The sequence below is a fragment of the Manis pentadactyla genome, chromosome 6, assembly GCF_030020395.1.
Source record: "Manis pentadactyla isolate mManPen7 chromosome 6, mManPen7.hap1, whole genome shotgun sequence".
NCBI classification, from domain to species: domain Eukaryota; kingdom Metazoa; phylum Chordata; class Mammalia; order Pholidota; family Manidae; genus Manis; species Manis pentadactyla.
The window spans coordinates 135639759-135663766 of record NC_080024.1 but is presented as its reverse complement, the minus strand read 5'-3'; the positions used below and the strand labels follow the sequence as shown (position 1 = coordinate 135663766).

At 47.5% G+C, this 24008-nt stretch overlaps 1 protein-coding gene across 3 annotated transcripts; it reads right to left on the bottom strand.

Moving 5' to 3' along the window:
* Window positions 1-798: 798 nt before the first annotated feature.
* On the bottom strand, window positions 799-22534 carry LIPG (lipase G, endothelial type). Of its 3 annotated transcripts, none has more exons than XM_057504167.1 (10): window positions 22063-22534; window positions 17843-18024; window positions 16052-16231; window positions 14774-14885; window positions 9902-10123; window positions 7885-8127; window positions 7057-7177; window positions 5760-5978; window positions 4312-4416; window positions 799-2872 (listed from the first exon to the last, which is right to left on the bottom strand). In XM_057504167.1, the coding sequence occupies exons 3-10, from the start codon at window positions 16229-16231 to the stop codon at window positions 2851-2853; spliced, it is 1224 nt and encodes a 407-aa protein (XP_057360150.1). In that variant the 5' UTR covers window positions 17843-18024; window positions 22063-22534; the 3' UTR covers window positions 799-2850. The 3 variants fall into 3 exon arrangements, with proteins under 3 accessions (XP_057360150.1, XP_036774512.2, XP_057360149.1); XM_036918617.2 differs by lacking the exon at window positions 22063-22534 and adding an exon at window positions 20900-21215; XM_057504166.1 differs by lacking the exons at window positions 799-2872; window positions 4312-4416; window positions 22063-22534 and adding exons at window positions 5557-5646; window positions 20900-21216.
* Window positions 22535-24008: the final 1474 nt, after the last annotated feature.

Here is a 24008-nt window from a genome sequence, read left to right as displayed (position 1 = left end):
TTAGTCCATTTACTTTCTTAGTTTTTTATGTAGATGATTATACAATTTGCAAATAATAAGAGGGTTGTTGATTTTTTTCCCTTTCAATCCTATGCCACTTCTTTCTTAATTGCATTGGCCAGGATCTACAGTACTATGTTGAACAGTAGGAAGATAGCAGGGATCCTTGTCTTCATACTAATGTAAAGAGGATGAGTCAAATATTTTTTCATTAAGTATATTTCCTGTAAATTTCTGGTAGAGAAGTTCTGATTGATTTCTGGCCAATAGAATGTAGACTACTTCTCAGATTCTTAAGAGGGGACATGTCTCCCCTTTCCCTTTCCACCTTCCCATGGGCTGGAAAGGAACCTAATGGAGGAAACTTTGGACTGTAGAGTTGAGGGGAACATCCTATGGATGGCACTGAGAAAACTTAGTACCTGGAGTCCTGTTGGCTTTCTGGAACAGTGCCTCAATACCAGTTGGGACTTAAACACAAAAGAGAATTCAACTTCCATCTGGTTTAACTCCCTGTTATCTAAGTCTCATGCAACAAAACCTAGATCCTCACCAATGTTCTCCTATGTCCAACTACCCTACCCTCCCTCTTCTTCCTAATATACACCTTCAGGCATTTCTACGGCAAATCAAATAAATTTTCTTCTTGTCCCTTAATGAAAGGAGTTGTTGTCCATTTTCTCCCAACAATTAGTATCAAATAGAGAATGTATCTTATATTAAAATAACTTTTTGTCAAATTTTAGGCTTGGGCAGTCATAATTCTTTAAAATTTTAAGAACTGAGCTGCCAGACCACTGAGAATTTCATATAGTTTTATTATTTTCTATTAAAAATGTTTAATCTTGAAATTGGTTAATCAGAAAGTAAAAACTAACTATATATTTGTTTTTATACATTATATACACTTGTGAAATAAATAGTGCTCTAAGCATTTTTTAAAAAAGCGTCATTATATACAAATAAGGCTTCAAGCCAAATGTATAAATACAGGACCCACTGAAGATTTGATTCCCAAGGCTTCTGTTACTAAAAACAGAAGTCAGAAGTAACTAGAATGTACAGTCAGTAGGACAAGCTCCACTTTGGCTGGAAAACAATCACAGAAGCAACAGAAACAGTACACAACTAGACTGAGAAAACACCTTGAATTAAAACTTGACTGGTCATATCTTCCGAAGTTTGGCATTGAACAATGATACAACTTTGGCACAATACAGATCAAAACAATGTTCTTTAAAAACCTAAGCACAAAGAAAATTACTCTTCCCCCATACAAGACATCATATCTCCTTCCAAATAAATCTTACCCATAAAAAGCTCAATGCCTTAGCAGTCTTTCTCCTGGTTCTGGTTATATTAATAAAAGGAGTTACAGTTTTATGGATGGCTCCAAAAAACCTTCCCTGTTTGCACATGTGGGACATATTGGTGGGAAATAGCAATAGATGGTTTGATGAAGTTGCCGAGATGAGCATACCTCAGACTCTGCTGCCAGGAAATCTGGGTCCTCACTGGCTCCACCACCAGTTTGGTGTATAATTCCAGGCATGTGACTGAACTCACTAAGCCTCGGTTTTGTGAAATGGAGATAAGTAAGAGCTGCCCCACTCACCTCTCGTTGAATCTCCAGTTAGGTGATAGCATGCAAATCTTTTGAAAAGCATAAAAGGGCTTCTCAGGTATCATGTAAATTCATTTAAACCAAGATCTAGAATTAGAGGCTTTCCAACAAGTTCAATACAGAAAAGGTACTGGTTTAGAGCAGGATCTCCCAAGAAGGAAAAAGCATTGCATTAAATCTTGGCACCAGCTCTGGTATCTGCATAGATAGATATGTATAACATAGGTAATGCCTTCCATCTTCCTAAACAGAAGAGATTTTGCTCTGAAGCAATCATGTTCTGCAATTGGCCACCATTCTGTCCCAGCAGGTATGATATTCTGCTACCCTGCTAGTGATCACACCTGCCACTCTCAGGGGGAATGTGCATGTTAACTAAGAAGAAATAGATAGAAACCACTTAAATCCCCAAGGTTTCCAACTCTTTCATCCTGCAGCCCTCCTGATGCCTTTAGTGCCTTTCATCACAGGTATATTCATGGACCATCTAAACTGGAAGGGAGTTTAGAAATCCCAACCCTATTAGGTGCCAAATGAGGACAGAGTATGGAGAGGTTTACTAATGTGTCTACTGCCACATGCCAGTTAAGTTTAAGTGCTTAATAAACATTTGTCCAATCAAAAAATGAGCAATGGGAAAATAAGGCCAGTGATGTGTGCTTTAGAGAGAGAGTCGGGAAGCAAAACAGAATGTCTAAAATATAACCAGTATTTGATCAATGCAGCCCATTGAACCCCAACAGTCAGGGCCTCGGTGCCGCCCCAGATCTACTCTCCCCTCTCTGGGTGAAGGAGGTCATAGGGCTGCCATCCTGATGCAAATCAGCTCCCAGTGGAAAGACCTCTCACCATGACTCAAGTCAGGTGGGGCAGCTGACAACCTTTCATGCAGAGCCACTTCAGAGTCCGTGTTCCTTGTCAAGTATACAGGCTCACCAGTCACTTAGAAACCAGTCCAGCATACACAAGAGGCCTGGGCCCTCAGCCGTTTGCACACAGATCTGGAGTCAGAGCTATTCTAGAGCAGCCACAGGAGCAGCAGTGCACTGTCCCCTCTGGCAAGAAGTTCCAGCTGTCACAGAAGGCAAGTTCACAGGCCCAGCAAGCAGGCTTTTCCCAGTGCCCCAGGGGCAAGGCCATGAGGGGTCCATCCCTCAGGTGGGTCCTCAGCAGTAACTTTCCTCCACGTGCTTGGCGGGCTTGGTGTGGGAGGCCTTGCTGGCCCCTCAGGGATGCTCCACAGCAGGACTGAAAGGAAGCAGGCGAGAGCGGTGTTCGTTAGCTTGCTTAGCAAACAGGCCATCCTGTACCGCGGGTGTGTTCTGTTTAAGACCAAGCTCTCTTACATACCTATCAAACTCTTATAAGATACTTTATTATCATAAGAATAATGAGAATAGTGATCCTTCCTGGGCATGTCCATTCTGCATGGTTGTTCTGAGGATCAATGAAGTTAATCTATGTGGAAGCACTTGGAAAAGTATACATTTAAATACAAACACGAAGCATTAAAATTATTCTTACAGCAGAACATCAATGAGCCTCCATTACACTGAGACACTTAATTAGACAGGCAGTTTTCAGAATCCCACAAGTCCTGTGATCACTGAGCTTGTGGTCACACTAATGCTTCTGAACAGGAGACAGAGCAGCTGGGATGTAGTCCAGCCCTCGGGGGTGACAGACAGTTAATCACAGGGGCCCCAGCCTGGGCACAGCTGCTTAATAATTGATACCCAGATCAAGGTGAGGTGGTTTATCTGAGCAAGTGGAATCTCCATGTGCAAGAAAGAACACAGGTTTTAGAGTAAATCAAATCCTCACTCTGCCATTGCCAGCTGGGGTACCTGGACAGAGTGCCCTGCCCTCCCCCAGGCCTCAGCTTCCCGAACTGTGCACATGGTTAGCAACGCCAGCTCAGGGGGCTGGTGAGAACAATGAGCTAACGTACAGAAGGCACTGCCCACAGGGTGGGCAGCAGCATCGTTACCTAGAGCTTTGGCTGGGGCAAGGGGTGGGGGCCAGTGGGAGGCCCGTCTCCCTCCTCTGCAGCAGGTGTTTAGGCTCAGAGGGTGTGTGCCGGATTCCCCTTTTGGATGCAGCCACTGCCTCACACCTTCCTCAGCTCTGTAATAGTGGGACTCCAATAGGGGGCAATGGCACACTGAAGCAGGATGACTCCTTTGTCTGATTCAGTGCCACACGTGTGAGCATTCCTGGTTCTCAAAAGGGGGAGAATTGTCCACTGGTATCTACTCACATCAACCTGGGTACGAGAAAACCTGTAAGAGAAGGCTATACTTTGTGCTTCTCCTTTACCACCCACATGACTTCCTCCTCCAACCTGGTGCCCAGAAGGAATCTAGGAGCCCTGGAAAAGTTAGATCTGAGAGGGGGCTCAGGCACCAACCCTGAGTACTTAGTCACTGAAAAAGATGTTCCAGCAGGGCCATGGGCCATGAACATCTCCAGGATGAAGCAGAACAAGAAGCAAAGGGCCATGAACACTTCTGACATTCTAGGTATTCCACTGAACTGTCTATCTTATTCTGGCAGATCAGCTTCATAAAGGAAGGAGGTTTTATATTTCTTCGTTGCTATGACCCAAGTGCCTATCACTATGTCCAGCACATGCTAGGTGCCCCAGCAATGTGTCCTTCATGAACAAAAGAGAAAGTCCCTGTTACCTGGTTTCATTTTTCATTCTCCAGCCATCCTGACACTTGTGAAACCAGAGCTCTTGGCCAGGGGATATGCTGGTGTTCGCAGGGTCTTCTGCACAAAAAGTCAATCTAGAAGGAAAAAGAAACCACCCATGTAGCCAAAACTCTGCAAATGTTTAGCCAGATGTTTAACCAAAACATGGCTGTGCTTTAGCCATATGGTGCCAAGGCCAAACTGTACCGCAGGTGATGGATAGAAACAGGAAACATGAAGTACTGTAATGGGGAAAATGCCAGATGAGGTATAAAGAGGATGGAGGCTGCTTCCTATCATCCCAAGGCTGGCAATGACCTCCCAGAGGTCTGCTGAAAGATTTGGCCAAGGAAACCCTCCTCTTCTGACAAAGGTCTCCAGGCTTCTCTGACTTCTACTTAGAAAGAAACCGCTCAGAGAGTCAAGGCATGGTTTTAGAGGCTGATATATAAAGGTCTGGATTTTTCTTTTAGGCATAGGATTAAAAGCTGTGAGGAAGCTGCCAGCAGACACAGCACAGAGGATTGAGTTACTTGGTCAATCCTTGACTCAGAGCCTCCAAAGGAGAGGTAGAGTGTTCTGAAAATGGATGCTAGGGAAACCAGGTCCTCCCACAGACCTCATCCACAGGGGTGTCCTAGACTTGATACTCTGGTTTGCTCTGGACAAGAGCAAGCAAAGACTTTTGGTTGCATGGACCCCATAGCAAACAGATTGGCAGAGCTCCTGAAGAGCCCTGTCTAGGAGAAGCCCCCTTCCTTGGAGCCAACACAGGGCATGTGTATAGAAAAGAAAGTCCCTATGGCCAGGATTCTCACCTGACTCTGGTTGGCTGGCCCACTGCACATGTGTGGGCAATATGTTATTACTGACTCTATATAAAGAGCTCCGCCCAGTGCTCTGGGCTGCACAGCTGCAGGAGAGCAGAGGCTGGAGTGGCGGCAACACCTACAACAGACTGAGATGGCTGCAGTGACAGAGAGGCCTGGAGACAGAGACCTGCTTGCTGCATGCAGACTTGCCCTGAGGTGGATGGAATTCTAGCGCTTGACCTGCCATCACAAGAATAAAGCTGGGTATAAACGCTTTCACCCCAAGAACATTCCATTGTCATTTTTCGGTCTCACCGAATCAACAGTGAACTTGCCTGGGGCTGAAACCCATTGGTGAAATGGTGTGGCAAACAGAACAGGGGCTGAATTCCGGCACCCACTGGCCCACCTCTCTCAGCTGAGGGCCCATGATCAGGACACAAGCTGCACAGCAGTCGACAGAGGACTTGATCTGGAATTCACTTTTCTTTGCAAAGGTGTTTGAGGTTTGCTCTGGATACAGAAAGACTGAAGGTGTGTGCTTAGCAAAGAAAAGGATGCTGCAGAAGCACAGGCCTTCTGCTCACCATTGCCGTGGGGCCAGAAAAGGGTCACAAGACACTTACTTCTGCTGGGTTTCCCCAGATTTGACCCGGATGCGTCTGATATTCAGCTTTCTTTCGGAGTTGCGGGGTTGAGACAGGTAGCTACGAAGCTCCTTCCACAGGTTGTACCAGGACTGAGATGTCCCCTCCCAGGTGAGCTTGATTTTCAGGAGGTCTCCCAAGTCCTTCTCCGTATAGACCAGGAAAGTGTTGGTGGCATTCAGCCAGATCTGTTCCACTCTACAAGGGGACAGAGAAGCAGGTGTGACTCTCCTGCCACCTGGAAAACTGCTACCCTGTGTGTGGTGACTTAGGGGTAGCGCCTGCCCCACACTGACTGGAGGAAAAGAATAAAGCTGGGTATAAATGCTTTCACCCCAAGAACATTCCATTGTCATTTTTCGGTCTCACCATATCAACAGTGAACTTGCCTGGGGCTGAAACCCATTGGTGAAACAGTGTGGCAAACAGAACAAGGGCTGGATTCCAGGGTGAGGCCCCTCCCCCATGCCCTCCACACATGCTCCACACTGACAGAACTTTGCCACAGCACACCGGCTTCTTATCAAAACCATTCCCGGGCATCTTCCCATTGGCACTACTTCCTGGTGGGACAGACCAAGAAAGGGCAGACAGAAATCAGAAAGCACACAGAGCTCACCTCCCCACTCAGCAGCGCCCCACTCCTCTCAGCCCCCAGGCAGCTGTCTCCCTCTGAACCCTCAGCCCCTTCTTGCCTGTCCCTCTCATTTGGCACTTGGGGACTGGGGGGACTGCCTTGGTCTATTTGTGCACATGAGTGTGTGTGTGTGTGTGTGTGTGTGTGCAAACCTGGTCTCTCCTCTAGACCCAGAGCCCTGAGAGGCAAGTACTTTGACGATGTTACTTTGCAATCCCAGCGTGACTCTGCACGGCGCTTTGTACTTTGTGAGTGCTCAAAAGATACATACAGATTGCTCTGTGCCCCTCCCACAGTTAGAAATTGTCCACGGCTGACATTTATGCAGTTCCAAATTTCCTAAAGTGTCAGGTGTCAGGCGTTGCCTGAAATGAAACAGCAGTTTCTGCCCAGCTGATCCAGCAATTTCTCATAGTGCTGATTCATCCCGGGAGCTTCCCCCCCAGAAATGATCTGAGTAAGGGCTTGTGCAGACTATACCACGAGAGCAGAACTACAGAGCTTAGCTGAACTGCCAGCTCCTCCCCAGGCACTCGGGCTGCACCCTCCTGCACTCGCTCACACATTCCTGTGTGCTCTCTCATTCTCAAACCAACTTGTTCTCAGTCCTGAAACTAGCAAAGGAAACTCGTGACTTACATCTCCAAAGGCAGGATCTGGGAGTCTGCACTGGTGCCATAAAGGGTGACATAAAAGGTGGGCTCGGTTTCTCCCATATTCTTGTAGCTGAAGACATGGATTTTCATCTGATAATGGTAAACTGCAGAGACAGCAGGACAAAGCCGTTTGTAAGCCTTACTTGTCATCTCGGGGAACCCTGACCCAAACTGCGTCACCCAGCAGGCTGAGTTTTTAGGAGATGATGTCCCTTTGGTCCAGCCCAGCCTCCAACTTCCCTCTGGGCTCCTTCTGGAAGAGGTTACTGCAGTATAGAAGGAGGAGCCCTGGAACTGTGGCTCGGGGGGATCTTTCAGGGATTGTGGCCTAGCTACTCTCTAGCTGTGCAGCCATGAACTAAGGACCAAGGTACCAACCTCTTTGAGCCCCAACTTCCTCATCTGTAAAATAATGCCCACAATACCCAAAGAATCTTATGATTTTATAACATGTTATACAAAGGCAAAATATCATTTTGATCCCCTGTTGATTCTACCTCAGATTTGTTGTGACAATCAAGTGAAAAAACACATATGGAACAGCTTTGAAAAGTTAAATGCAAGGCAGAAATTTAAGATATTGATGCTATAATCATGGGATGAGGATGCCCATCATGAAAGGAGTCTGCACCGTTTGTTTTTAAGGATTAGCTCTCCTAGGGTGGGCACAACATAATCTGATTTGCAATGATTTGGTTTAACTGTGTCCACCATGTCTCCAGGCTGGGATGTTCCTTGTTCTACAAAATGGTATTTAGAAGGAGGGAAAGATGAAGGTCCTTCCTCAAAGCACTGCAAAACTGAGGGTTACCTCTGAAAGGCATGCCTGCCCGGGTTTTTAGGTACATTTTGCTATTCCTCTTGTTCCTCATTTTCTTGGCATTGTAGCCAATACTATTACAACGGTTCTTTCGGCAGCTAAGACAGATCCCCTTTCGGAAGCGGTTTGAGTCTGTGCACTGGAACGCAAAGCTTGGCTTGTCCTGATTCACCAGGGAGTCGACAAAGAGGTGTACAGCCCTCTCGTGCTCACATCTCATCACCTCCGTGATTGCTGGGGGAGGAGAAGCAGAGACCATGCAGGGTGAGTCACTGGTGCATGATTCACCACTCAACCAGTACGTACTGTACACTTCATCAGTAATGACTACTTTTCTTGTTGCTGTTAGTGCTCTTGTTTGTGTAATTCTTAATACAAGCCTGGTGATGGGCTAGGCTCCCATTAGGATACAGACAAATCAAAGGCCATTCCTGCCACATAACTGTTTGCTTTCCAGGTGGGAGGATAGCACTCATACACACAAAGCAAGACAAGCAAGGGAGCACATGTAATAAGCACCAAATAGGGTGATGAAGACTAGTTATGCAGCAGGACTCAGTATGTCCTGATGGAGTTGTACGGTCACAAACTGCTAGAAATGGATCAGATGCTCAATAGCATCTAGTCCAGGATTCAGAAAACTATGGCTTGGCCCCATTTTGCAATTAAAGTTTTATTGGAACATAGCCACACTCATTTGTTTATCTATTATATTTGGCTGTTTGCATGCTAATAGAGCAGAGTAGTTGATGCAGAGATTAGATGACCTGTGAAACCTAAAGCATTTACTAGCTAACCCTTTAAGAAAATGTTTGTCAACCCCATTTTAGTCCAATGCTTTCAATTCTAGATTATGACTCAAAGGCTCATAGAGGTAAAGTAATTTGCTCAGGATCACACAATCAGTTGGTTACAAAATTAAGTATAATTTGGATTTTCTGGCCCATAGTACATCATATTTCTTGTAACTAGAGGCTAAAGCCAATAGTTCAAGTAAATTCTAGGACCTTTGGAAAGAGAAATTTGGCTAAGTCAGCCTACCCCTTCCTCAATAAGCCTTAAGAAATGCCACCATCAGATCCCCTAAGGCAGGGCTGAACTCCCCTTATATGTACCTCCGAGCCCTGCAGGGGCCACTGGTATATTATTACATTGAAAGAGGGTAACAGTCTTAGGACTAAATGAGAGAGTACAACATCCAGAGGGCAAACCATCAGAGTTTAAAGAGCCAGCTGGGCCCAAGACTTAGAAATAGTGCCAGTATCCAAGGCAGTGAATGAATGAGAAACCCAGAAGGGGATTGATCACTGAGGCTGCATGTCAGTTTCAGCAACAAATTCAGGTCACCCCAAGTCTGCTGGAATAGGCTCAGGCATTCAGAAGATAAACCATAAGTAACTACAGAAAGCATCTTGGTTTTACTCTTTAAAATGTTACATAAAATTAAGTTAAAATGCATTCATGCTATAAAATATTATATAGCCTTTTAAAAGAGTAAGGTAAGTTGATTTATGTGCTCTGATGTTTCAGAATGTCCAAAATATATATTATGACTGAAAAGTTGCAGAACAGTGTGATTTTGAAAAATACAATTACACACACACACACACACAAATTTGCGAAGAAAAAAGATTGGAAGGATACACACAAAATTGTTTGTATTGGCTACCTTTCATGAGTAAAAGAGGGAGTGGGAGGTGAAGAGGCATTTCTACTTTTTGCATTATGCAAGCCTACATTGCTTGATTTTTTTCCAACAAACCTATTATTTTTGTTATAAAAATAAATCAATAATAACCGTGACCTCAAAACCCAAGAAAGCAGAGCAGAGACCACTGAATAGCTGTTAACGGGCTTGCAGGGTGATGAACTGTAAACAGTATTGTGGGGGCCATGTTGGGAATGATGAAATGAATGTTGCTACAAGTACCAACAGCTCTGGCTGACTTATGAGGAGATGTGAAAACTTAGTCAAACGTCCACATGATACAGAAAACAAGGAACTCACTTCCATATGCAATTGATCCCAAGACATCATTGAGTCCACAGCCCGGCTGGAAGTCACCTCCATTAGGGTAGACGTCAATGTGGCCCACAGGCATCTGAATCCCGATGCTCAAGCCGAAGGAACGCGTGTAAGTGTGGAGGACATCCACAAAGTCTGCATCATCGGGGGACAGCCTCCTGTGGATGTCCACCCCTTCAAACATGGGCCCAGCCGGATCCAAACCTACAGCAGGAGGAGCCAAGACCGACTCTGTCAGATGCACCAAGTTAGTGAGTCCTGATTGAAAGCTAAGTTTTCGGGTATGTAGAATGGAGCCGTCTGCAGAGTCCAGCCCTTCAAATCTGGAGTCTCGTGCCTACTGCCAAGAGACACACTCTTCTGAAACCTTCACCTGTCCCAATAACTCAGCTGACTCAGTACGGCAGCCAAACGGTTGACACTAACACGGACCTCCAAGGAGACACAGACTGTCAGAACTACAGCAGGTCTAGAAAGAACGCAAACTGGCTGAAACTAAGCCCTTCGCCCCACTTATTACCACACTGAGAACCTCCCACAGCCTTAATTTAACAGGCTCTTTACAGGATAACTAAGCTACCTACATTTTCTGGAGGGAAGACTCAGTCTCCCCCAACAGAGCTATTTGTACCTCGACTTACTCTTCTCCTTCCCTTAGTTATGAATCAGGCTCACAGGTAGAACGGTGAGAGTGGGGTACATCAGATACTGAGAATCAGGCCTCCAGAATTCCTCTTTTGCAGCTATAGGGAGAAACCTTTTTACCAACAAACTTTCTATATTGAGCCAGCAAGCAGCACAGTAGAAAGTACTGGTTCTCACATTCGAAACAGTACACGTGTCCCTGGGGAGCTTGTTAAAAAATTCAGATTCCACTAGGTAGCCATGAAAAACTTGGGAAGACAAACAAGCCACTGGTCACCTATGTACCTGTGTATGTATGTGTTGGGGGAGAGGGCAGGGATGGGAATTGGGTGGGTAGTGACAACAATAGGACCACTTTCACCATCTTTTAATTTTGGAACCACATAAATGTAAAGCCATTCAGAAAAGGAATTGGCAAAGCATTCAGTGCAGATCCCCTGACACCCTAGAGATTCTGATTGGTAGGTCTGGTGTGAAGCCCAGACATATATATATTTATTCTCCAGGGCATCCTAGAAGTCGAGGATCTGTGGACTAGATTTTGAAAAATGTTTCCATGCTTCAGTATCATTTATAAAATAGAAATTGAAAGTCTTAATTCATACAATTCACGTGAGCTGTTAAGAGATTAAGTACTTGTCAGTGCAAATACTAGCTATATTACCAAGCCCAAGTAACCATGGGAACCAAATTCATCCCAACCTAGAAAGCTCTTCACATACAGACAGACAGAGGACCTGGAGAAGGTTAAGAAAAGACACTGCACAGCGGAGGAAGGGGGTCTGTTTAGTCTAGAACAGTGGTTCTCCACTGGGAGTGATTTTGCTCCCCAGGGGACATTTGGCACTGTCTAGAGACATTTTTGGTTGTGACAATTGAGGGGAGGAGGAGAGAAGCTACTAGCATCTGGAGGGTAGAGGCCAGGGATGCTGATAAACATCCATCAGTGCTCAAGTCACCTCCCTCAACAAAGCATTAACTGGCCCCAAATGTGAATGGTGCTGAGGCTGAGAAACCCTCATCTAGAAACACCAGGGCAGGGAGGAGATACGACCCAGAACAGAGTCGTGAAAGGAAGAGAGGGGTAACAGAATGCACCAGACCCCAGCACAGCAGAACCAAGGAGCACACTGTAAGGCTTTGGGGGTAATTTTAGGATAAACAAGAGGCAGAGCTATTGTCTAGAGTGAACAATACGCTTGTGAAACTCATCACTCATGAGAACTGGCAGAAGCTGAAACTCTAATCCACTTTTAGAAGAAGTTTAGATAAACATATGGACCAAGGCAGGCTGCCCAGGACCCAAAAGAGAGATGGCACGAAAGCAGTGCCCTCCCAGAATAGCCCAGGGTAACTCATTTCAGCGGCTGTAAGGACCACAGCAGCACTGCCAAGCAGCCTCCCCCACCTCTCGCTATGTTGCCTGGAAGAAGGAAAAAAAAGGAACATTCTGCTGTGCAGTCAATACAAGAGAGGGGCCCTTTGCTTGGTGTGAACAAAAGTCCCCGCCAGACGGTCAGTGCCATGGAAACCAAGCTATACTGGAGGAATGCAGGCAGCTGATGGGGCTTCTCACAGGACGGCGAGCATGCAGGCTAAGACTTCACCTACCCAGACTGACCCAGCCTGACATATAGCCAGGGCCTGCAGACTCTGGGGAAAAGTTGCCCAATTTGCTTTTCTAACTAGGAATGGGAGGGTGAACTTATCCCTTCCAAAAACAAAAACAAGATGGAAAATCACCCCTTCTTCTGGCCAGTCAGACTCTTCCAAAGGTGTTCTGTCCAGCAAATGGATGCATGCACACACACATACACACACGGAGGAAACCACTGCATTCTGGCCTGACAGGACAGTCTGTGGTACTTCAACTGACCCTTTACCTTCACCAACAGAGGAAAGGCAGCGTGGCCCAGTGGCCAAGTGCAGGCTCTAGAATCTGACAGCCTGGGTTTAAATCCCAGCTCTGCCACCCTGAGTCCAAGATATTGGGCGGATTATTTGTGCTAGTTTCCACATCTGTAAAATGAAACCAAAAGGACCTCTTTTGTCAGGTTGCTATATGTTTTAGAGACAGAATAAAGTACCTGTCACACAGTAGGTACTTGACATTAGGTAGCACCTAGCCCAGAGGCTACACAAAGTGGACACTTACTTCATTTCTTGAATGGATGAGTGAATCTGTTTCTTTATCTATAACTAACTAGACACAGGTTTAATTAGAAATATGTGACCTTTTCCTTAGTATCACAGAATTCTCTCAGAAGCCTAAGAAGGAAAAGCTCTGGCAAAGCTCAGTCCACAGTTCTCTGAGACAAGCAAGACTGGAATTCAGGTATCCCCCTGGGGCCGCAGGCCAAAGTCCCCCCGCTGGCCTCTGCACAGCGGCCTCACTGGCCTTAGGACTCAACAAAAGCTGCGGTCTCTGGTCTTATTTCAAGAGGGACCACCTGGTTCCCAGGCCCATGGGAAGTCTACCAAGTGGGGGAGAGGAGAGCACACAAGCCTCCTCTATCAGGCATGCACAACAGCATGTGTCAGGTGAGCCGAATGCCTTCTGAGGTGCTGCTTGGCAACTGGACAGAGGCCACTCCTTCCTGTCATGCTTCCCACCCCCGCCAGCGCCTGCTCCACAGAGGAGGTAGGGGCTATGCTGAGCACACGCAAGCCCCCAGGCTCCGCGCAGACAGCACAGAACACTGATTAGCATTCTGCCCGCGAAGCCCACGCCTCAGCAACTGCCACCCAGACAGGAAGGAGGAAAGAACTAGAAAACTCCTCATTAGCCCCATCTCATTTCAGATGTAGGAGGAGGAAAAGGAAGGGTCGCAGCTTGTCCTTGCTGCCACGATACTCTGGCAGGGGCCTTGTGTGCCGCAGTCTGAGCACAGCTGGCCCAGCTCTGAATCAGGCCAGAGTGGCTTAGAGCTGAACAGCTGTGCACTGGCCGTGGGTTAATGAGCAGTCATGTGCGGTCGCTACCCACCTAAACAGCTCAGGCCCCGCAGTCCCGTTAATCAAAAACAAAGCTCTCGAGCTATGCTAAATCAAATAACTGATCTAAAGGAGTGTGTGTGTGCATGCACACACATGTGGTCATGCACATTAGACTTAAGCTGAGAGATGATTTGAGGAAAGCAAATAAAACCTCACAAGTATATGCATTTTTAAATCTACCCCACCAGCCTATTGCTGAAACCTGAATCCCACCTTTACTAAATCATTCTTCAGCTAAGGACTTCCTTCTACCTGAGTCCTGTATTAAAATAAAAGCACTGCCAGGAAAGAAGCTGATCAAATGTTTCTGTCTAGGTGACCTGCAGGGCCCTTAGTGTCTTGGGGGAAGGGAAGGCTGGGAGTGTAGACTGTCACCAGACTGCTGCAAGGGGGGACGAAGGTTCCGGGTAACAAGGTGGTTGCTAATTTTAGCCTAGAAGAAGTTCTGTGTATGTATTTAAGGGAGCCCAAAAGTTGGAAAGAGAATCTTCCCCGCTTTTCACAACCATTAAGTGACTTAATCCAAACTCTCACATCAAAAGCTCACTGAGATGGAAAACTCAATTTTCAATTGACAACCTGGGTACCAATATCAGAAAGTAATGACAGAGGTTAAGCACCCATTCTAAACAGGTAATTATACTGATAAATGTGCCAGCAAAACATTGGAAAGAGGCTGTTTATGGACGAAGTAGAAGTCAGAGGCAGAATTCAAGACGGAATCCACCCCACATCCTTTTCCCCAAGGTCCTGGAGTATCACAGCTGAGAGCAGAGTGAGGCCAGGGCTCCACCCCAGTTCTGCCCTTTAGTTACTAGCTGTTTGCCCCTGGGTGCATCCTCACCTGATAGATTAGACCAGTGGTTTTCAAACTGTGTTCCCTGGTGCTCTGGGACCCTGAGATTCCTCCAGGGAAGGAGACCAGAACCCAGGGCTAACACTCCCCACCATATATCCAGCTTCGACCAGAACATTCTTTCTGTTTCATTTACTGGGGTCCCACAGAAGTTCAATTTGAAAAAAGGGCTCTGTGACTAAAAGGAACATTTGTAAAGCTCTGGATTCAATGTTCACTGGGTTTCTTCCGAAGCTGACCCTCTATGGCTTGCCCATGCCTCTTCGGAAGAGGGCACTCTGGCTCAGAAAAGCCAGCTTGGCATGGGAGCTGAGGGAGCTTGGAGATCTGCTGTTAGAAGAGGAAGCAGAGCTTACCCGTGATTCGGCCCACTGTGCCCTTCACGAAGTTGCCAGCATACCCAGCCACATGAGCTCCAAGGCTATAGCCTATCAAGTGAACGTTCCCGAGAGAAAAATCATCCTTCCCCTGCAAGAAGCCACAGAAGTGTGTGAGCAATGAGTGCAGTCCTGAGCCCACAGGGTCGCCGACAATTCAACAATTCGGTCATGAGGAAGAGATGCAGGGGCCAGGGGCAGACACTTCCTGGCAACACTGGATTGCTGACAGTGCAACAGGGATGGGACAAACCAGGTAAAGGGAGTCAGGAGGACTTGGTGGCACTTTAAATGCCAAGTGCTAGGGGCAGGGTGGAGGCTGTGGCTAGAGCTGAATACCTGACCCTTCCATTACTTGCTTCTGTTCTTTCTGGCACTAAGAGGGGCTGGAGGGAGGGGTGGCAGTGTGGAAGTCAAAGCCATGAGACTCAGTGGGGACTAAGTGTCAGCCACAGTCTGCAGCACTCCTTACCCACCCTCTTAGGCCCCAGGAGCTGCTGACCTGCTCACCACAAGCCCACCTGGGACCCCCGAGTTGAAGTATGGTAACCTGGTAGGGCCCTCTACTAGTAGAGGGCGAGGAGGTGGGGCTTTGACCAATAAAGCTCAGGAACCAAGCTCTACAAAGCAACCTAGCCTGGGCACCAAGGGACTGCTAAAAAATCCAGATCAGAATTCTGCCAGAATTCATGTGATTCCACGGGCAAAAGGAAGGTCAGGCTGGAATTGCACAGATAGTCAGGTCACTTTGCCAGTCCACACCTGCCCCCAGGTAAGTCCCCTGATCTCAGGCAAATCACGAACCTATAAAGAGTAAATTTAAGACCTCAAGATCTGTTTTCCACACTTAGTACTTTAAGAGGGGCATTAGGCTCTATTTGTTTGAGCCAACCCTCTCCTTACCCTCAGGACAGCCACCTTTCACAGGCAAGAGCAGACTTCAGCAAGGATTTAAAATTACAAGCTGGTCCTGGCTGCTGACCATTCCCAACCTAAGAGCATCAAAAAGTAATGGCCCAGAAGGCAAATTTTCTTTCCACAAATAAAGGAACAGGAAAAATCCGGATATCAGTAACTAAAAAGCTTAAAGTCCCAGCCTTCAAGTATTCAACCAATACTCAATTCAGTAAAAATTTGAATCCCAAAGATACACTCAGACTCCTGAAGTTCACTGTAATGCAGTCTGACCTGTATTTCTTAAGGTTCAGGTTCAAAACCGTGCTCATGAAATAAGAAGAGTCCCTTTCATACCATTACCTGCAGCCAGTCAAGCATCCTTGCAATACTGTGTCCTACAACCCTGGTGTTATTAACCGCATCTGTGTAAAGCTGGTGAGCCAGGGGGAGCCAGTCAACCACCACAACATTGGCTTCCTTCTCTCTTGTCTGCAGGGCTAACACGAGTTTGTACAGCCAGTTCTCAAACATGCCACTCATCTGCAGAGAAAAGGACATTAAAAAAAAAATGCTTCTTATGGATTTCAAATATCCTAATGAATATGGAATTCAGTTCCATAACTCTCTCCCCAGCCAATTCCAGAACCTTCACCATGGTTGCTCAGGGATCAAACATTTGCACATGAGCAGGGCCAGCCTCAGGCAGATTGTTACATGGGCATTTGTGTTCCATTGCTCTTTACATCCCCAGTTCTTCTCATTAAGATTTTCAGAGCTGGTGTCCCATGCTGCTGCCCCACTGTCCAGTAACAACCCTATGAGGTATGCACTGGTGGCAATACTGGCCTGAGGTTAGCCTGACACCCTGTCATAGTCAGGCAAGTGGCCTAGCCCAGTGTTCAAAGGCAGCTGAGAAGGGTTACCCTGGAGAATTAGCTCCTCTCCAAGAGATGCAGGGAGATGCTGTCTCCTAGGCAAACACAGAGTTAGCACACAACCCCTTCCCACAACCCATCTCTGCCATCCTTCTTGATCCCAGAGTACTGATGGAATCCCAAATTAGAACTCAGAACACATTTTCCCACAGAAACAAAGTTATAAATGGTGACTAGGTCTAGTTGTAAACCTATCCACAAGGACATTACTAGATAAATAGATTTTCTGTGCCTGGCCTGGGAACCCAAGCACCATTTACAGTCTTGCTTCTATGGGAAATTGCTGTTTCAAGTTCCAAACAGATTACAAAAGAACTTTCTGGAATGCAACCCATTTGTAAGTTGCAGGCAGTTTGTTTTTGCATTTTGACAGGGGGCCTTAAAAAGGTTCAAATGCATGATTCTCATTGTAGGGTGTGGCAAGAGGATAGGCCCTTACTCATCTCTTCAATCACATTAGGTAGGTAGGCACTTACACCCAACAGGTGGTGATAGCCCTAAACACCCAAAAGCATGTAACAGATATGAATTTCTCATCATTAAAAGGAGGAATGTCCCCTTCCAATTAGCCCAGGCAGAAACCTGCTCACTTAATAGTGCCATTTTCCTACACACTGTCATTATATGAATGAGTAAATCCATCACTGGTCAAAAGCTTCTAAAGCTGAGAGTTAAAGCCCCTTTTTGTTGAAGTTTGTCACGGGCCTTTCAATGTGAATTGCTCAGCTAGGGCACATAAAGAGTCCCAGTGCCTTTAAATGGAGCCATCTCTATGCAAACAGGAGGGCACCATGCCAACTGCAGCCAGCAATCCAGCCAGCTGGCTCTTCGTGGACTCTCTGAGCCAGTCAAGTTGCTTCAGTTCAGCTCAGCTCTTAATGGAGGGATGGCCCCCACGAGGCAGTGGTTGACCAATGTAATTAAGTGTAATTAGAGGGCCCCTTAAGAGCCAGTGGAGCTGGGCTGCTGCCCTCCAGAGAGCCACTTTCTGAAAGCCCGCTGTGTGCCAGCATTAAATACCACCCTGCAGGAGTCCAGATTGCCCCCTCAGCGAAGTGCCCATCACATTCTTCACAGCTGTCTGAAACACAAGCAGCCCACAAGAAAAAGGGGAGAGAGAGACTAGGATCTGGAAGCACCAGCTTTCTTTTTAATTGACCAAAACAAAGGAAATCAAATCTTGTGAAAAGCTGCAGAGCTCCCTCCTCCGGCTCACCGTCCATCCATGAATGATGAAGAAGGTTTTGGCTGTCACGTTGAAGCCACAGTCTTCGAAGTGCTGGCTGTGGCCTAGAGACAGGTAGCACCCTTCATGCTCTGGGTCCTTGGAGGTGCGGAGGTTAAATCTCACAGGAGGTTTAACGGGAGCCTGTGCACCCCTGGATATATGGAGCTCATCTGAAGAACAAGAACAGAGCATGGTTGTGTCTAGCAGGCTTGGGTAGTGAGAGATCTGGGGTCTAGTTCTAGTTCAATCTTAAGCAAATTACTTATCCCCTCTGAGTTTCAGTTTTTACACCAGCTGGACATTTCTTCCTCACCTCCCAGGAGAGTTGCCAAGCTATTAGAAAAGACACAGCTCATCAACATGGTTAGTCACCAGGATTAATTACTGTGACTCTGAAATAAACAGGTCTCTCTTGCTTTTCTTTTTTCTTCCCCATCAAAACGTGTTCTCCTTCCTTCCCTCAAGTTACTACTTTTGCCGTATGGGTCCTCAACTTTTCTTGAAATATTTGGGACCAGGTGAAGGTGAGTTTTAGAGCTCATAATTCTTCAGATTTCAGAAAGGCATTATGGTACATATACCATGTATTATATAACACCCACAGTGGGATCTGGGGCATTCCCCAATAATCAAACATAACTATGTTTCTGCAGGGAAATATAAAACTCATACTCAAAGGCAAAAATTAAGATAATGAATAGCCTCCTGTCAGTTCCAGTCAGTTTTTGCTGCTAAAGGAGTTCAGGTCGGGGAAGGTGAGGTCTTTCTGCCAAACCAGCAACCCAAATCTTCCAATGTTGAAGATTTTGGATTTTGGAATTGGGGGTAAGAGGCTGTCAACTATTACACAATGGGCGTCACCTAATGCTCCCAGCTAGATTCCAGCACTTGCTCCACAGACCTCAGGCACCCTCAACACTCCCTGCCAGCTGTGTGCCAGATATTCTTCTACTTTGTTATAAATGACTGAAGCCATGGAGAAATTCACAAAAGCATCAAAAGCACTCTTTCCAACTCTACTGCTCACCCACAGTGCCTGCTCCCAAAACACAGCTGATGTCACCAATGGTCCCCATAGCCTTGGGACACTAGGTGCTGTCACCACCACATAATCGTAGACAGTCATAAATGAACCCCATCTAGCATTCTTCCAGCCATCCAGGAAACCATCCCTTGATAACGGGAAGGAAATTAGAAAATCAAACTTTCCTGTCACTAGAAATCAAGGGGAAAGATGCCAAATGACCATTCCAGGAGCTTCATTTATCCCAGAGTTAAGAAGCAAATGGAATCATGGAGAGACAGCAGAATGGTGGAGAGGCTGGCGGTGAAATAAGCAGCAGGAGGAAAATGCACCAGATGGGAAAAGAATCAGGTTCCAGCAAATGCAACTAAATATACATGAGCGCACCTCAGGGGAACTGTCATCGATAATGAACAAAAGGCCCAACCAGCAAGAGTGTGAACCTTGGACATAACTAGTTTGGCACTTCCCCAACGGCCACCCAGATAGCCTCTCACAGAGACCAGAGGGGGAATTCTAGGAGAAAGTCTGCTGACTTCGTGGGACAGATTTGTGGAGAAGGCCACATATCGATATAAAAGGTTCAACTTAGCATTTGGACTTCTCCGATCCCAGAGTTCTCCAGCTTCATTCCTACACTGCTTTTGGCCTGGGTAACTTCAGTCTCAGGGACTCTGTGACGGTTCTTCACCCCTATGCCCTCATGGCTCATTCTCTTACCTCCTTCAACTCGTTGCTCAATGGCCAACCCCTCAACGAGGGAAGCCTGGCCACAAGATTAAAAGTGCACCACCTTCTCCCACTAGCACTCCATACCTTACTCCTCTTTATTTTTGTCCATTATTTACATATTCACACATTTTATTTACATATTTTAAATATGTATAATTCACATATTTTACTTAGTTCATCATCTTCCCACCACTGAAATGTGAACTTTGTGAGGTCAAGGGTTCCATCTGTTTTGTTCGCTGCTGTATCCCCTGCTTGTAGAAGAGTGTCTGGTACTAAGTAGGCACATCATAAATACTCTTCCAAATGAACGAATGGCCCACAAACACTCAGAATCACGGAACACAGAAGTTGGAAGGAACATTAGCATTTTACAGGAGAGGAACTAGAGATGCAACCTACCCTAGGTCACAGTTTGAGTTAGCACTAGAGTTATGATCATGTTAAGTAAGTCTTTCCCATTCTTTCAACATAAGCCTCCCACATGTACATACGCTGACATGGTCCAGCATCATTTGGCCCACCTTTGCAGAACAGTAGAGGAAAAAATGGAGTGCAGTTTAGGATTTCCCCCACTCTCCTCTGCTTAACTATAATCAACTTGGTGCCCTCACTGATGCCCCCACCCTTACTCCACCAGGGCAGGCCTCCTCCACTGGAAAAGATGGCCATACAGAACTCAGAAAGAAGAGAAGCTAGCAGCTAGGAGGAAGGAGAGAAGTAGGGAAAAGAGGGGCAGGGATTGGAAAGAACTTCGGGACGGAGAAGGCCGGCAATCTTGGGGAATAACCCCAGCAGCTTCCGGGAGAAAGTTCCTCACCAAATGCTCCCTACACATCACTAATCAAACCACAGCCAGCTACCGCGCTACCTTAACTTGAAAAACACCTACACGGAGCTTAAAAGGAGGGACACCAGGCCACAAAGCTCTATCAACTTTCCTGCTCTCAAACCTCCGAGTTCGAAGACTAGGACAAGGCTGAAGGGCAGCTGGCAGCCAACTCGGCTGAGCGGACAGCGCCAGTGGAACCCCGTTCGAAAGGGGGTGGGGCAAGAGCCGCGCGGCCAGCGCACCCGCCGCCTGGGCCTCGTGGATGCCCTGCTGGGATGTCCTCGTCAGCGGCGCCGAGGAAGAAGGGAGCTGCCTCGCTGATTAGAAGCACACAGCGCGGCGGGAAAGGGGAGGATTTCACAGGAAGGAGGCAGGGCTGAAGTAGGGTCGCCAAGAGAGAGGGGACCTGGCACAGGAAAGAAGTAAGTGGCGAGTAATAAACATAAGTGCACATTACCTTGCAGCGGTCCCTCTGGACCAGGGATTGTAGGGCTTCCCGCCGCAAAGCAACAACAGACGCTCCAGAGGCAGAGCAGAGGCACGGAGTTTCTCATCCTTCCCCGCCACACCCCCTTCCCTGAAAATTTCTTTAAAAAAATTTTAAACACCTCTAGGGGATTCCAGCAGTCGGGGTCGGTAAGACCCTAAGTAGTAGCTTTCTGTCGACCAGAGAGTGGTGGCCTTGGACAGCCGATGGTGAAGGTGGAAAATGAAAACTTGGCTAAACTGGGCGGCGGAGCGGTGGGGGCCGTCTGGAGGGGCTTGAACCAGATCCAGATCTGCCGTCACCCGCGCGCCCTCCCGGGAAGCAAGGGCTCGCGGCTGTCACACCGCGAGCTCCGCCAGAGGTAGTTTTTAAAGTATGGGAGTCATCTGACCCATCGCCAGATAGTGATTTACATAATTTATTCCCGTCCCCGGACTCTGATTGGTCACACCTTCACTGACGCGGGATGCGAGACCCCCAAAGTTTGAATGAAAGCGCCGCACACCCACCTCGTAGACTCTCCGCACTAGCAGGCTGGCTCCCTCCCCTCTGCTCGCCGCAGCCAGCCGGCTCCCGCCACCCCACTTTCTCCTATGCCCACTCCCGGACCCCAGGTTCTCCACATGGCCCTGTCGCCCCCATGGGGGAGCGATGCCCCGAAACCCTGCGCCCGCTGGCGACGCGATCCCTGGTGAAGGAAAGTTATCCAAGGTACAAAGCCACACCAGCGCCCGAAACGATCTTTTCGCGCTCCAGGCCAAGGGTCTGGATGGAGGTCAGCCACTTGATCACCCGTGAGGTCCTTCTCTTCTCCCTCCTCCCCCAGAACCTTCTCTGGCCGTACGAGGTAGGCTACAGGTGCACACTGCGTGATCGGACAATAACCTGGCAGAGCGGAGGGGCTGTGGGCTGTCACCGAGGCTTCAGTATCCACAGACCCTTCTTGGAGGCAGTGCTCCTCCACTAGCTGCAAAACTCCAGGCAAGCCACCCAGCTTCTCCGCGGCAGTTCCCTCCTCCGCAGTACAAGCGCGGGTGGTAACAATTCCTGCCGCTTAGGGATGTTGGAGAAACTAGAGTTACTGTGGTAAAGCGCTTAGTGCGGCGCCTGCCTCGTGGTAGGCTCCCTCTTACCTTGGGGGTGGAGGCCTAGAAGGACACAAGGCGACACTCCTCCCCAAGAGGAGCAGTGAGTCCAGCTTGGGGGTCTCAGACGCGTGACCAGCGCCGTCTCAGCGGACGCGCTCAACTACCTGTCGACGGGAATGAAGAAGCTTAATCCTCTTCTCATCTTGTTTTCTCTGCTCTGCTTCCCTTTACTGATACGCGTTCCTGCACCTCCCTCGGTGCAGGCTCCGCTCCGCCGGCGGGACCTGAATCTAGGGCGACGAGCGCACTATTGGCCCCAGCGGGCGTCTGGCGGCCGGGGATCCGGAGCTGAGCCCGGCGCCACCGAAAAGTGGAGGCTGGGACAACTGGGGTAACGGGGCCGCTCCTCAGTAGCCCTTAGGGACGCTGACGGGATGGGAGAGGTAGAATGCTCAACACAGGGCTGCGCACCGCAGCCCCGCCGCCCTCTAGCAGGCCAGAGCTGGCTGAGCTACGCTGCACCTTTGACCCCAAGTAACCCCGCTGTCGCAGGGAACCGGGCGGCTCCTGCCTGGGGAGGAAAACTGCCAGAAGCAGCCCCGCGCCCCTTCCTCCCCTTGCGGCTCCACCCTGGGAGATCTGTGTGGGGAAAGTAATCTGGAGGAGCAGGTCCTGTACTGATTATACTCTTTACTTTTGTTACTCTAGCTGCCAGCCAAGCACGCTTTGTTCCTCCCATGTGCTATAATTCAGTAACAAGGGGCAGGCTGGCTTGATTATTTTTTGAATAAAACTCAATGCATTTTATGGGATGGTAAATGGCATCCCCAGGTATGTTGCTTCCTTCCCTGCTCCGGCTCTCCTTCTCCATTGGCAAACTATACAGAGACAAGCCAGGTATTATTTCCATTTTCAGAAGGGAACACTAAGTTATGAGGACAGGCTGCAGGTTTGAAGGAAACCTTGACAACTAGATCTCTCTCCTCTTCTCAGGAGCCATGAGTCCATCTCTCGTGCCTCAGTGACTGAGGCAGTGGGTAACCTGTGAGCCCCAAATCCACTTTTCTGTTCTGAGTTGCTCAAAGCCATAGTCCCTTAAACCTTAATACAGATAGTATGGAGAGTGTGTCTTGGGGTGTCTTTGCCACAGTGAAATCAGGGGAGGTGGCTGGGGGAAATAGATGTTCCTGCAGTTAGTTATCCTACCTGACAGGTGGAGATTTAACAAAATCAACATCTATTTTTTTAATTGTCAAGGCTATGAAACCATGTAAGTTCTATTGTTGGTTGGTTAGACTGCCCTCCTGTGTCTCTGTATTGAAGTATAATGTGAGAACTTCCAGAGGATGTAATGAAATGACTACCACATTAGAGTAACGTGTAACATCAGCTGTTTGTTATGCTTCATACTTTCCGGAACAAACACAAGATCTGGCGCACATCCTGTGTGGAGAAAGTCCCTCCCTGGGGAGTTTTGACAGAAACTTTTATTTGTCTTGTGGTCAAATTTTCAAGATCTCGAGCTACTGTAGTAAATGACCTTGTTCATTCTTTTCAGCTGCCCAGCATCTGAAGACACCTTCTTATGTTAGAGGAATGAATCCCCTCTTATGAGAGGGGTTCACTTTCCACTACAGAAGCTACTTTTCAGCCTCTCTTGCAGCTAGAATTTCCAACTTAAACTCAGCCAGCCAAACTCTGAACTGAAAACTGAGGCTAGAAGCACATAGCCACTCCACTCTGCCGATGGGGCAGCAGTGGGTCACCACCAGACCAGTCTTTGGGATATAGGTATTACCATCTGCCTGAATTTATCTTCCAAGCCTGGTTCTGCCCTGCAGAGATTCTAGTTACTACCCAGTACCATGTTAATGAGTTGCTCTTCTGCATAAATAAGTCAGAGACTGGATTACAAGAACAATGACCTAATCACCAGAGGCTTATTGAACAGCTACTAGGGGTAAAACACTGGGCTGAGCACCCCCAAGGAA

Bases quoted from the DNA above. Each gene is read 5' to 3' on its own strand.
- LIPG (XM_036918617.2), bottom strand. From the start codon at position 20,996: ATGAGAAACTCCGTGCCTCTGCTCTGCCTCTGGAGCGTCTGTTGTTGC. The intron at 7,178-7,884 runs GTAACCCTCAGT...CTGTCTCTGCAG, and splicing joins GGCAGGCATGCCTTTCAGAG to TTTACCATTATCAGATGAAA. The intron at 5,979-7,056 runs GTAAGTCACGAG...GTCCCCTTGTAG, and splicing joins CAGATCCTGCCTTTGGAGAT to AGTGGAACAGATCTGGCTGA.